Source organism: Schistocerca serialis, chromosome 9, assembly GCF_023864345.2.
Source record: "Schistocerca serialis cubense isolate TAMUIC-IGC-003099 chromosome 9, iqSchSeri2.2, whole genome shotgun sequence".
NCBI lineage: Eukaryota > Metazoa > Arthropoda > Insecta > Orthoptera > Acrididae > Schistocerca > Schistocerca serialis.
The window spans coordinates 51,872,271-51,886,460 of NC_064646.1; the positions used below are offsets into that span (position 1 = coordinate 51,872,271).

A 14,190-nucleotide genomic window follows, 5' to 3' on the forward strand; every position below is an offset into this window, starting at 1 on the left:
GTTTATTATATACATAAAACATGTATTACAGACGAATGAGTGAGGGTGCTTTACAAATAAAAAAAAGCGAAACGCGTATGGCATAAAAACAAACAGCCTCTTATTTAGTTGCATAGGCAGATCCCGCCCTTAGAAAATGTAAATAACATTATAGAAACAACTAAGGAACTACGGAAAGCATAAAAGAAGGTGCTAAAAGGAATATGCGTCAAACCGCTGCAGTCATGTGAATGAAGGCATGTTGGTCGTTCATGTGTACTGAGAACTGCCTGGAAGCTAGGATGAATTTTTGTAGAGGTGATAAGCAGTGAAAAACCGGCATGCGCCGTGTTGATGCGGCCTTTCCTGATACAACAGTCCTAAGTGCAGCTTTTAATGTACTGGCTACTTGCAATTAAAGAGCAGATACTCACTTAGGTCCAGTGTGCAATGTAATTACCTTACGGCAGCGAAAATTGGTTGATAGGCTAATGGATCAGTACTGAACCGATTTACACTGGAAAAAAAATTAATTCGAAATGTGACCACCAGGCGCAAACCTGGTGCTGTGAATGCAAGGCAGAGTATAGAAATTTTTCCATATGTAATGAATTAAGAACCAGGCGTGAGCATAAGAGGTCAAACAAGTGAGGAAGGGGCAATGTTGATTTCATTATGAACCGCCGCCTACACAATTTGTTCAACATGAGCAACGGACACGTTGACGAGACGCTGTACAGCGCCAGATTTGCACCTGGTGGCCATAACTGCAAAATTGGAAATAGTATTTTTCCAGTGTTAATCAATTCTGCAATAACGCATTAGCATATCTGCCAAGTTTCGCAGTCGTACAATAATTACAGCCCACACCCTACCACCGTGAGCACCTGCACTTTAATTATAATCATCTGGTACTAAAGCATTTGATAAAGATCTTATGTTTGAAGATTTTTCGGGCCGTATGCTTTTACTGTTATTGTTGAAGACAATTCTCCGCTTCAAGTTGTATCACGAATACCTTGCCATTTTATTGTGTGTTCCGAAAATTTTTAGGATTCAGGTAGTCGCCTTTGAGAACAGTTGTTAGTTGTGACCAGATGACATTTTTATATAAAAAGAGATTAGAAACGTTGTTAAATGAGAATAGAACATACAATCGTATAGTTGAAATTGCTCCGAGCAATGGGTTCTTCGAAATGTTAAGAGTACAGCGAGGGCCGATCCAAACGCGAATTTGGAATCTATAGATTTGGTAGCAAATGCTTGAGAACACGAGAAAAAATTAATGTGAAAATGTCGATGTTCGCTATGAACATGTCGTGATATAATAGTGGTCCTGTTAGGACGAGGTCAGTAACGAAGCGGATGGATTTTAATGTCTCGTCCGTCAGGAAACGTTGCAGTCGGTACATAAATTCACAGTCGTGGCCACCTGAATTGGTGATGTCTGTGAGGGAAACACGCCAGTGATGCAGAGAAGCGACAGCAATTCTGAGTCAGAATGTCCGCGTTGAGACTCTGCCCGCATGTCTGTTTTGGAAGCGTAAACATTTTCACGCTACGTGTTAGATAGGTTGTCTCGTTTGCTCTATACAGGCACTGACTACAGGTAACGGTTGTGTGATTCCTGCGAGCGGGGGTGTTTCTCTCACAACTACCGCAGACATTTACGGTACTCGCCATACGGCCAGGCGGAAGAGTCTGCTGACGGAGCTACGTCACTGCCTGGCGGCTCGGCAGTGTGCGGCGGTGTTCCGCGCGCAGCGGACGGGACGGGTGGAAGTAAGACGGGCGCTCCTGCCCCCCCCCCCCCCCCCCCCCAGTAGCGGTGCTCGTTAACGGCCTTTGGACCGGACCCTGTTTTTGTGTCTGTCCAGTTTCCCTCGGCGGCTGGTGCGTTTCCCGTGGTAAACAAGTGTACGCAAGCAGCACGAAGACTGGCGCTGAAGCTCGCCGCTGTCCTAGCGTTGTCTACAGCTTCCGTTACGAAACAAGCTTCACGACATTTTTCAGATATAACAGACATCGGTATCGATTCTGCAGAAGCCGCCTATCTGCGTGAGGCAGACAGTTCCACTGCGATTTTCGCGCTTTGGCGTCCCATTCGCGAATGATTCACGGGAAAGACAACCGACAAGCCTCCGTTTGAGCTTTAATTTCTCTGATTTTTCCGTCGTGGTCATTCCGCGAGATGTGTGTGTGCGCGAGGATGTAAGGATGGCAAAAACTGATACGCGTATTTCGACTCGGAATAAACGGTTCTTTCTTTTGCCTGGTCTCGATTACAACATTCTTAAAAAAAAAAAAAAAAATACGATTAACCTGTCATCGTAAATTTACAATCAGATTGTTCGGAAACACTCAAATACATGTGGCGATGGTGGTATGATGTGGACTTGGGAACAAAGTAATAATATTTCTTAGTTTTAAAGACTCGTGGTTGAAAAAATGTGTTTGCCAACGTATCAGTTGCATACATAATAATGACAACTTCTTAGCCTTTTTCATTAGGACTTTGTATCCTTTAAATTATGCAGACTATTATGTTCAACACAAAATGGAAATTGCTGGTAAGGACTATGGGACCAAATTGCTGAGGTCGTCGGTCCCTAGGCTTACACACTAACTAAACGAACTTACACCAAGGACAATACACACACCCATGCACGAGGGAGGACTCGAACCTCCGACCGGGGGAGCCGCACGAATCGTGAAAGACGCCTTAGACCGCACGGCTACCCCGCGCAGCTGTTCAACACATTACCCAAGGAGAAGTTAAGCTTCTCCCACCATGTTCTATGCTCTATTAACTCGCGAGAATGCAGCTGGATAAATTCGTCAGCAGTCCGATAATTCCGCATGTAAATCTGTCATTTTAAAGGCACGAACTGGAGAAGACCTTAAAGCACAGTAACTGTTACTTGTCGAGATATCGACGGTTTTCGACGTTACCGGTCAGTATTCCCTCGAGTTATTAGCAGATGATGGTTAATTGTTTGCTTGTTCAATATTATAAATGCGGCCTCTCACTGTAATATCGAGCTTGTTACTTAACACTGATAGAGCCGGTTAAGAGCGAAAGATATGGCAACTTAGGGACCATTTTTACAACAGTCTTTCACATTAGTCTTTCCTACCACTAATTCTTTTTTACACGCAGTGATTACACTTTAGTCACACACACACACACACACACACACACACACACACACACACACACACACACACACACACACTATACATTTTGAAAAATTGTATGGAGTTGAAGCATTTGTCAAGCAAATATGATTTCGGGTTTTGCTTCAAGTTAATTTTGTTGTGTATTAAATTTTTATTTATAATGCAATTCAAATTGCAATAAATGGTAATTATTGCAAGCAGTTACAATAACCTTGTCTTAGACAATTGTCATTTTGAGGAAAAATGTACTTCGTCTTCACAGAGCTGTGTCAGCTGTTCTCGCCTCCCGACGTCACGCAGAGTAAATCTGTGGAGCAGTGGACGCAACGTCGTCAAGACGTGAATGAATATTTTTCTCGTAACGACTGATCGAAATTGCTTCTAGTGTTTATTATTCCCCTCGTAGATTTGAACGTATAGTACAATGTACCGCAGGCAAACGAGCCCGACTGTTCTCCGCAGCAACGCAGTTCAGCAGCGTGGACTTCAAATGTTGTCGTGGACTTTGCCCGCTCTCTGCTGTGGCGCATGCACAGTTCCCATCCCGTCTTTCAAAATTCTTTACATTGACGAAGTTCTTAACCCTTCAAGCCTGAATAACTGTAACACGTTTTTATGATTTTGGGCATTCATCATTCTCATGGAGCACTTCAAAACATCGTTGTCAAAACCAACCATTTGTGTTGCAGGTTGCATGAGATTTCGATTTTTGTCAGGCGACACGAAACCAACTGTTACAGAGTTCCTACAGCTCTGACACTTTAGTTTACAATTTTCTTCGCAGTTCTCTTCGCGACACCACATAATTCTGGAGTCCGTTCTTGTGTCTTCAAATGTTTGCCGTAGGAGACCTGCTTTCATATTCACGTTTGAAAAACTTATAAATGCCTTAAATAATCCGCCTTGCCTGCTTGTGAAGCACTTCACATTTATTGCCGTCACGTGACTTTTTCTTGATTGCACTCAAACAATTACAGATATACATTCACCGCTATACTGCTGCAAGAAAAAAGGGGGAAAAATTGACAGTTGAATAAGTAATCCGGTTGTTGTTAAGTACGGCAACAGAGCAGCATGTGTGAGTCAGATTATCACTGTCTAGCTGTAACTCGCCGCTAGCTGCTCGGAAAGAGAATGAATGTTATTGGCTGTCAGTGAAGGGGGATGCGCAGAACAGCCGAAAATGGGGCCGCCTTCTTACATGACGCGAACGATAGTACGCTACTGGCCGTTAAAATTGCTACACCAAGAAGCAATGCAGAAAATAAACGGGTGTTCATTGGACAAATATATTACACCAGAAATGACATGTGATTACATTTTCACGCAATTTGGGTGCATAGATCCTGAGAAATCAGTACCAAGAACAACCACTTCTGGCCGTAATAACGGCCTTGATACGCCTGGGCATTGAGTCAAACACAGCTTGGATGGCGTGTACAGGTACAGCTGTCCATGCAGCTTCAACACGATACCACAGTTCATCAAGAGTAGTGACTGGCGTATTGTGACGAGCCAGTTGCTTCGCCATCATTGACCAGACGTTTTCAGTTGGTGAGAGATCTGGAGAATGGGCTGGGGAGGGCAGCAGTCGAACATTTTCTGTATCCAGAAAGGCCCGTACAGGACCTGCAACATATGGTCGTGCATTATCCTGCTGAAATGTAGGGTTTCGCAGGGATCGAATGAAGGGTAGTGCCACGGGTCGTAACACATCTGAAATGTAACGTCCACTGTTGAAAGTGCCGTCAATGCGAACAAGAGGTGACCGAGACGTGTAACCAATGGCACCCCATACCATCACGCTGGGTGATACGCCAGTACGGCGATGACTCGCTTCCAATGTGCGTTCACGGCGATGTCGCCAAACACGGATGCGAACATCATGATGCTGCAAACAGAACCTGGATTCATCCGAAAAAATGACGTTTTGCCATTCGTGCACCCAGGTTCGTCGTCGAGTACACCATCGCAGGCGCTCCTGTCTGTGATGCAGCGTCAAGGGTAACGGCAGCCACGGTCTCTGAGCTGATAGTCCGTGCTGCTGCAAACGTCGTCGAACTGTCTGTGCAGATGGTTGTTCTCTTGCAAACGTCCCCATCTGTTGACTCATGGGTCGAGACGTGGCTGCACGATCCGTCACAGCCATGCGGATAAGATGCCCGTCATCTCGACTGCTAGTGATACGAGGCCGTTGGGATCCAGCACGGCATTCCGTATTACCCTCCTGAACCCACCGATTCCATATTTTGCTAACAGTCATTGGATCTCAACCAACGCGAGCAGCAATGTCGCGATACGATAAACAGCAATCGAGATAGGCTACAATCCGACCTTTATCAAAGTCGGAAACGTGATGGTACGCATTTCTCCTCCTTACACGAGGCATCACAACAACATTTCACCAGGCAACGCCGGTGAACTGCTGTTTATGTATGAGAAATCGGTTGGAAACTTTCCTCGTGTCAGCGCGTTGTAGGTGTCGCCACCGACGCCAATCTTGTGTGAATGCTCTGGAAAGCTAATCATTTGCATTGCACAGAATCTTCTTCCTGTCGGTTAAATTTCGCGTAGCACGTCATCTTCGTGGTGTAGAAATTTTAATGGCCAGTAGTGTACTACTCGCAGACTATTACTTGCCATCTGGTGGGGGGACGGGGTGGCTGGTAGAGCGACGGCAGCAGGAAGAGGTGCAGTGCGTAGTGTGTGTGTATGTGGGGGGGGGGGGGAAGGGGGGAGAGGGGGGGGGGAAGAGTGCTGTGAAGGGACGACACACTCCGGCTCCATTTATTGTAAGCACGTGGTGCAGGCAACACAAACTTGTTCTTCGGTAGAGCGACGGCAGCAGGAAGAGGTGCAGTGCGTAGTGTGTGTGTATGTGGGGGGGGGGGGGGGGAGGGGGGAGAGGGGGGGGGAAGAGTGCTGTGAAGGGACGACACACTCCGGCTCCATGTATTGTAAGCACGTGGTGCAGGCAACACAAACTTGTTCTTAGAGTTTCCACGAAAGCAGTACTGTGCGCAATGGATGTAATCGTCAATAAAATATTTTGTAGTAGCGAAACTGAGATAACTATTTGTAGTTAAATGTAAAATTAAGAAATCAAAAGAAATAGCGCAACAAAACAGATACCAACAGCACAGTTCTATGACAAAGCAGACAACAACGCAGTCAGCGCCAGTTAATAGTAAGCTACACAGATGGCGAGCAACATTGATAAATCAGTACGGCTGCTAGCAAGTACTACACGGAAAAGCATGTCATCTTTTTCAGATATGAGTGAGTGCACAGGTATTTGCAAAAGCTGTATCTACCAATTGCTGAGAAGCGTCTCTGTGGAATTAAAGACAGTCAAAGGTGGCTGATGTTTATCACCCGAAGTTACGAAGAGCTACATTTTGAGAAATTCTGAAGTGACAATTGCAATGGAAAAATTTGTGTTAAAGAACCACATGACTCCATCAATAGTTGACGTACCTTATATCTGGTGAATATTCTGAAAGACAACTGAAATGATTCAATCCTAAGAACAACAAACTTGATCACATACTGATGAATTGACTGCAAAGTGCGACCAATGAGTTCATCAAGTTCGTGCGGAAACTGATATGCATGTTTCATGGAAATACTGCAGTAGAAAGAGGCTTTTCTGTTAATAAGTAAGTCTTAGTTGATAAGTTAGAAGAAGATAAAATTATAGCAGGACGAAGTGTTTACAATGCAATACAATCGTTAGGTGGTTTATTTACTAGTGAGGTGCTACTGAATGTGGACATTACAAATGCAACGATATTAGCTGTGAGGAATGCTACATCAAAAATAGTAGAAGCCTTAAAAGAGAAGAAATCTGATGAAAATGAAGGGGACAATCTTAAAAGAACGGTTCAAATAATAAAAGAGCTTAAAAATTAACAAAAAGATTATGGAAAAGGCAAAAGTAGCAGCTGAAGTTTTAGATGTTGAAATCTGAAGTTTAGCCGAGAGACTTAAATACTGAATCTTATATTGTGAAGTTTAACATTTACACAAATTTAGTACACTCAGAATTGTTATATTGTCTGAAGGAAAATTGTAAGTTTTCACGACATTACTATGTTAACAGTCTGTATTTTAACTGATGTGACGTGAGAGTTCAATGTTTCACAGCATCTGACGGATAGTATACTACCAGTCATACATAATTACATTATTCATGCTGAAATACAGTTCGAGCGATGCAAGAATAATTACATTCAGCTTTCATTTCAACCAGCTCTCAGGTTCATAAGAAAACTTTTTGTCATTGTAGCACACACATTTCGAGAGGTCATGAATATAACTAAGGAGTTAATGAAAAACTCACGAAAACGACACGAATTTGATCCTCCGAAAATCTGTGCACACCCTGTTACTGCGCTGATGTTGGTTGTACGGCGGGAATGAAATCAGTCTCGGATCGTTTTGGGCGGACGATGCACGTAAATGTTCACGACAGCCAATCACACAGGAGCATGTGCACTGCCAAAGCACTGCTGCTCAGTGTAGTCGATGCTTAAAGGGGCACAAAAAGCTTCAATAGTCGGAAGTGATCAAAGTTCTCGCGTACCATCACGTACGCGAGTTGTTGGATAGAAGCTAAGAATTAAATACACTGAAGAGCCAAAGAAACTGGTACACCTGCCTAATATAGTGTAGCCCGCCCGCGAGCACGCCCAACACAATGTGACATGACTAATGTCTGAACTATTGATGGCGGGAACTGACACCATGGATCCTGCTAGGCTGTCCATAAATCCGTAAGAGTACGAGGGGGTGGAGATCTCTTCTGAACAGCACATTGGAAGGCATCCCAGATATGCTCAAGCGGAAGTTTTAAACTAAGAAGAGTGTTCCTGCAGCTACTCTGTAGCAATTCTGGACGTATGGGGTGTCGCATTGTCCTGATGGAATTGCCCAAGTCCGTCTGAATGCACAATGCACAATGGACATGACCGTATGCAGGTAATCAGATAGGATGCTTACATACGTGTCACGTGTCACAGTCGTATCTAGACGTATCAGGGGTCCCATATGACTCCAACTGCACATGTCTCACACCATTACAGAGCTTGAACAGTCCCCTGCTGACATGAAGGGATCATGAATTCATGAGGTTGTCTCCACACCCGTACACGTCCATCCGCTCGATACAATTTGAATCGAGACTCGTCCGACCAGACAACAAGTTTCCAACCATCAACAGTCCGATGTCGGTGTTGATGGGCCCAGGCGGGGCGTAGAGCTTTGTGTCGTGCAGTCATCAAGGGTACACGAGTGGGCCTTCGGCTTCGAAAGCCCATATCGATGATGTTTCGCTGAATGGCTGGCACGCTGTCACTTGTTGATGGCCCAGCATTGAAACCTGCAGCAATTTGCGGAAGAATTTCACTTGTTTCAGTTTGAACGATTCTCTTCAGTCGTCGTTGGTCCCGTTCTTGCAGTATCTTTTTCCGGCCGCAGCGATGTGGGAAATGTTTTATCGGATTCCCGATATTCACAGTACACTCATGAAATGGTCATACGGGAAAATCCCCACTTCATCGCTACCTCGGAGATGTTCGATCGCTCGTGAACAGACTATAACACCGCGTTCAGACTCACTTAAATCTCGATAACCTGCCATTGTAACAGCAGTAACCGATCTCACAACTGCGCCAGACACTTGTCTTACATAGGCGTTGCCGACCGCAGCGCAGTATTTTGTCTGTTTAAATATCTCTGAATTTGAATACGCATGCCTCTACAAGTTTGTTTGGCGCTTCGGTGTAGTTTGTACTGATATCGCAAAACACGGCTTCAATTTTTTTCACAATAAATAATTTAATTGCAGGACGTACTGTGATGTGTCTTGTTGGTGCAAACAGCCATTATCGGTGACTAAGACATATGTTCCTTACGTCATACGTAATGGGTGATAGCAGCACCCCCTCTCTATAGGAGGTGCTGGTGATAGCCTCCAGCCGGGGGCTCCATTAGAAATTTATGACGGGTTGCCAATTACAAGCAGAAACAATAATACACTGCACTTGAGCTGAGCTGAGATGTAAATGGAAGTGAGCGTTTGGCCGGGAGGCCCCTTGCGGGGCAGATCCGGCCGCCTTGGTGCAGGTCTCACTACATTCGACGCCACATATTGGGCGACCTGCGCGCCGGATGGGGATGAAATGATGAAGACAACACGACAGCCAGTCCCAGAGAGGAGAGAATCCACGACCCAGCCGGGAATCGAAGCCGGGCGCGTAGGACGGCAATCCGTCACGCTGACCACTCAGCTATCGGGGCGGACACTTGGGCTGAGATTACAGTACTAATTTCCTCACAAATAAATTGCAGGTGTTTCAGAAACACTGTGAACTATTTTGATTCTGTGTTTTCAGCCGCAGGCAGTCGTGTAATGATATTTTTGTGTATTATTTGTTTTTATTATATGAGAGTCGCTCCAAGCGTTCCGGACTTCTTTCCATCATCTGGTGCCTCTTTGTGTTTAAATCTGATGTAAAACATAGTCTGACCACAGATCAATATGAAGTGGCGCGGCTGGTGTTACAAGGGCGCTTTGTCTACCGTCCTTTGAAGCCATGCCGTAGCCCAACAATAAAATTATAAATCATTTTCAGTGTTCCCGAACCTTAGCCAGTGAAGCTCACATTTAGTAAACACTTCTTGGTTTCACATGTACACCCTTTTCAGACATACGTGGTTCAGATTCTGATTCAGTTATACATACATCTCTAATCTGTAATTGAGGGGCGTGATCGTCAATAGATAGCGTTTTCACCCCATTCTTTGAAAATGATAAACAGGCTTGCGCTCAGGATAGAGTAGCGGCACTGGATCATCGTCCGGACTGAAGACTGCAACAACAGCTTTGAGAATACATTACTTTTGATGTGTAAGATGTAGGTCGTTGCCGTTTTATGTCAACATTGCATAACATTAGGTGAAGGTGTAGTAAAAATTAGTTATCGGTCATAGTTTTATTATTTTTTGTGTAAAAGATGAATTATTAATGCACTTTGCTTTCGGCACCTTGATGTGGGACATCGTGCGTCACTTAATATAGTGATTAAATGACACAAATTATTTCCACAGTTACACTCCAGAGTATAAGATGGGAGGCATAAAACATTTCTATGGATGTTGAGAGAAGCCTGTCAGTTTGATATTAGACACATTATGCCTCAGGTAATAGTAGCGAAAAATTAATGCGCATTCAAAATTGATCTTGTTGGCAAATTGTTGTAATAATTAAGGTATCATAGAAGAATATAAAACTATCATAGAAGAATATAATTTCTACATACTGTTTTACTTCATGTCATGCAGAGTTGACATAATACTACAATGTTCTGTGTTTTAGAGATCAGTAATGGGTGTATGGAGTGAAAATTCTACCTGTTGACGTTCGGATCCCCTTAAAAGGATGAGTTAATTTTTTTTGTTTGATATTGTATTACAACTAAAACAGTGGGTCCTTACAGCGCTCTGCGCTACTTCCTCGCCTTCAATGGTGAGTTGCACTCTAAACGAGACATTTGTGACTTCAGTAACGTTACCCTGAAATTGCAGCACCGGATAATATACCCAGCTACATCGGCAAAAGCAGACAGACTGCTACAATAAATCAAGTTAGGGTGCTTTTTTGCAGCGTATAGACGTGATTTATCTTAGAGTTACGAACAATAAGGCAGCAGATGATGGACAAAAGTTCAAGACCTGTGGTGCTAAGCAAATAAGAATTGATAATGTTATGCGCTGGTTGCGGCCATAAACGGCTAGCTTAAAGTGATTTATTTCAGCATACGCTAGAGAACGGTTAGTTCGGCGCGGAATACTTCATGGAGGAAACATGTATGCCCTTGTCTTCCTCTGAGTTTCTGTTTGCTCCGTCTGTTCATATAACAGGGCGCACTGCCGGCTGGAGTGGCCGAGCGGTTCTAGGTGCTACAGTCCGGAACCGCGCGACCGATACGGTCGCAGGTTCGAATCCTGTCTCGGGCATGGATGTGTGTGCTGTCCTTAGGTTAGTTAGGTATAAGTAGTTCTAAGTTATAGGGGAATGATGACCACTGATGTTAAGTCGCAAAGTGCTCAGAGCCAGAGTCCCCGGCACGAATCCGCCCGGCGGACTTCTGTCGAGGTCCGGTGTGCCGGCCAGTCTGTGGATGAGTTTTAGTCGGTCTTCAATCTGCCTCGGCGAATGCGGGCTGGTTCCCCTTACTCCGCCTCAGCTACACTATGTCGGCGAATGCTGCGCAAACAAGATCTCCTCGTACGCGTACACCACAATTACTCTACCACGCAAACACAGGGGTTACACTCGTCTGGTGAGAGATGTTCCCTGAGGGAGGGGGGGGGTGTCCACCGTGGGCCGAACAGCACAATAACGCTGGTGGGGTGAAGTGGACTGTGGTAGTGGTTGTGGGGTTGTGGACCACTGCGGCTGCGGCGAGGATGGAGCCTCTCCGTTGTTTCTAGGCCCCCGGTTAACATACAATACACACTCAGCTGAGAATGGCATGCTGTTTTGTTTCGTGGAAAGTCTTCCTTTACTCTCATGCTGGAAAATTGAACAGACAGATAATTAGATTACTAGGCGATGGCGTCGAATTGTATTGAAAGGTTTTTGGAAGTCGAGACACACAACCCAGCATGAGCCTGAATTCTGCTGTTTACTACGTTCGTGAACTCACGAACGTGCAAACAAGCTGGGTTTAAGAAGTTCGGTGCTCGTGGAAAGTGTGCCGATATCTACTTAGGAGTAGTTGAATCTCCAGAGAAATAGGCTGGCTGAGACGTGGCCACGCGGCGTGGTAAGATAAGAGACGCGTGCAGACTGGGGACGGCGGTGTACTCACGGGTCGTCGTCGAGCGGCGTGTGGACGTAGCCCACGGCCTCGACGCCGCCGGGCACGGTGAGCGGGCCGGTGCCGTTGAGGAGGTACTGCAGGATGACGGCCGGCTGCTGCATGCGGCTCTCCACGAAGGCGACGCTGTCGTTGACGAGGAAGGTGAGCCCCAGGTAGGTGACGTGCTCCTGCAGGTTCTCGCCCACGCCGGGCGCGTCCACCACCACGGGGATGCCGAGCGAGCGCAGGTGCTCCGCGGGACCGATGCCGGACAGCATCAGCAGCTGCGGCGTGTTGAGCGCGCCCGCCGACAGGATCACCTGCGGGTGTGGGCGTCCCAGAAGTGCACTACGGATGCTCAGCCGCCGCGCTAACAAAGGAGCCACGAGGTGTGCACATACACAGGCATACACAAAGCAGAGCAAATCCTCTCCGAGTGTGGAGGTCACTGGGTACAGTCGAGTGCAGTGCTATATATACTACACTTCCCGATCAATGCATCTGGGCTAGGCGGTGCCATCGGTGCTGCATTCACAATCTACAGGGTGTTTCAAAAATGACCGGTATATTTGAAACAGCAATAAAAACTAAACGAGCAGCGATAGAAATACACCGTTTGTTGCAATATGCTTGGGACAACAGTACATTTTCAGGCAGACAAACTTTCGAAATTACAGTAGTTACAATTTTCAACAACAGATGGCGCTGCGGTCTGGGAAACTCTATAGTACGATATTTTCCACATATCCACCATGTGTAGCAATAATATGGCGTAGTCTCTGAATAAAATTACCCGAAACCTTTGACAACGTGTCTGGCGGAATGGCTTCGCATGCAGATGAGATGTACTGCTTCAGCTGTTCAATTGTTTCTGGATTCTGGCGGTACAGCTGGTCTTTCAAGTGTCCCCACAGAAAGAAGTCACAGGGGTTCATGTCTGGCGAATAGGGAGGCCAATCCACGCCGCCTCCTGTATGTTTCGGGTAGCCCAAAGCAATCACACGATCATCGAAATATTCATTCAGGAAATTAAAGACGTCGGCCGTGCGATGTGGCCGGGCACCATCTTGCATAAACCACGAGGTGTTCGCAGTGTCGTCTAAGGCAGTTTGTACCGCCACAAATTCACGAAGAATGTCCAGATAGCGTGATGCAGTAAACGTTTCGGATCTGAAAAATGGGCCAATGATTCCTTTGGAAGAAATGGCGGCCCAGACCAGTACTTTTTGAGGATGCAGGGACGATGGCACTGCAACATGGGGCTTTTCGGTTCCCCATATGCACCAGTTCTGTTTATTGACGAAGCCGTCCAGGTAAAAATAAGCTTCGTCAGTAAACCAAATGCTGCCCATATGCATATCGCCGGCATCGATCCTGTGCACTATATCGTTAGCGAATGTCTCTCGTTCAGCAATGGTAGCGGCGCTGAGGGGTTGCCGCGTTTGAATTTTGTATGGATAGAGGTGTAAACTCTGGCGCATGAGACGATACGTGGACGTTGGCGTCATTTGGACCGCAGCTGCAACACGGCGAACGGAAACCCGAGGCCGCTGTTGGATCACCTGCTGCACTAGCTGCGCGTTGCCCTCTGTGGTTGCCGTACGCGGTCGCTCTACCATTCCAGCACGTTCATCCGTCACGTTCCCAGTCCGTTGAAATTTTTCAAACAGATCCTTTATTGTATCGCTTTTCGATCCTTTGGTTACATTAAACCTCCGTTGAAAACTTCGTCTTGTTGCAACAACACTGTGTTCTAGGCGGTGGAATTCCAACACCAGAAAAATCCTCTGTTCTAAGGAATAAACCATGTTGTCTACAGCACACTTGCACGTTGTGAACAGCACACGCTTACAGCAGAAAGACGACGTACAGAATGGCGCACCCACAGAGTGCGTTGTCTTCTATATCTTTCACATCACTTGCAGCGCCATCTGTTGTTGAAAATTGTAACTACTGTAATTTTGAAAGTTTGCCCGCCTGAAAATGTATTGTTGTCCCAAGCATATTGCAACAAACGGTGTATTTCTATCGCTGCTCGTTTAGTTTTTATTGCCGTTTCAAATATACCGGTCATTTTTGAAACACCCTGTATTTTAGAACACACAATGAGATGTTATGTCATGATCGCATATATAGATCTGACCTCAGATCGAAAGGATTCCGA

General features: G+C 45.7%; 1 protein-coding gene across 1 annotated transcript in view; it reads right to left on the reverse strand.

Moving 5' to 3' along the window:
• Positions 1 to 14,190, reverse strand: part of LOC126418847 (glucose dehydrogenase [FAD, quinone]-like) — a 66,370-nt gene that overhangs the window by 16,122 nt on the left and 36,058 nt on the right. The window contains exon 5 of the mRNA XM_050085834.1: positions 12,036 to 12,346. Coding sequence (XP_049941791.1) covers positions 12,036 to 12,346 — 311 coding nt within the window. The remainder of the gene's footprint in view (positions 1 to 12,035; positions 12,347 to 14,190) is intronic.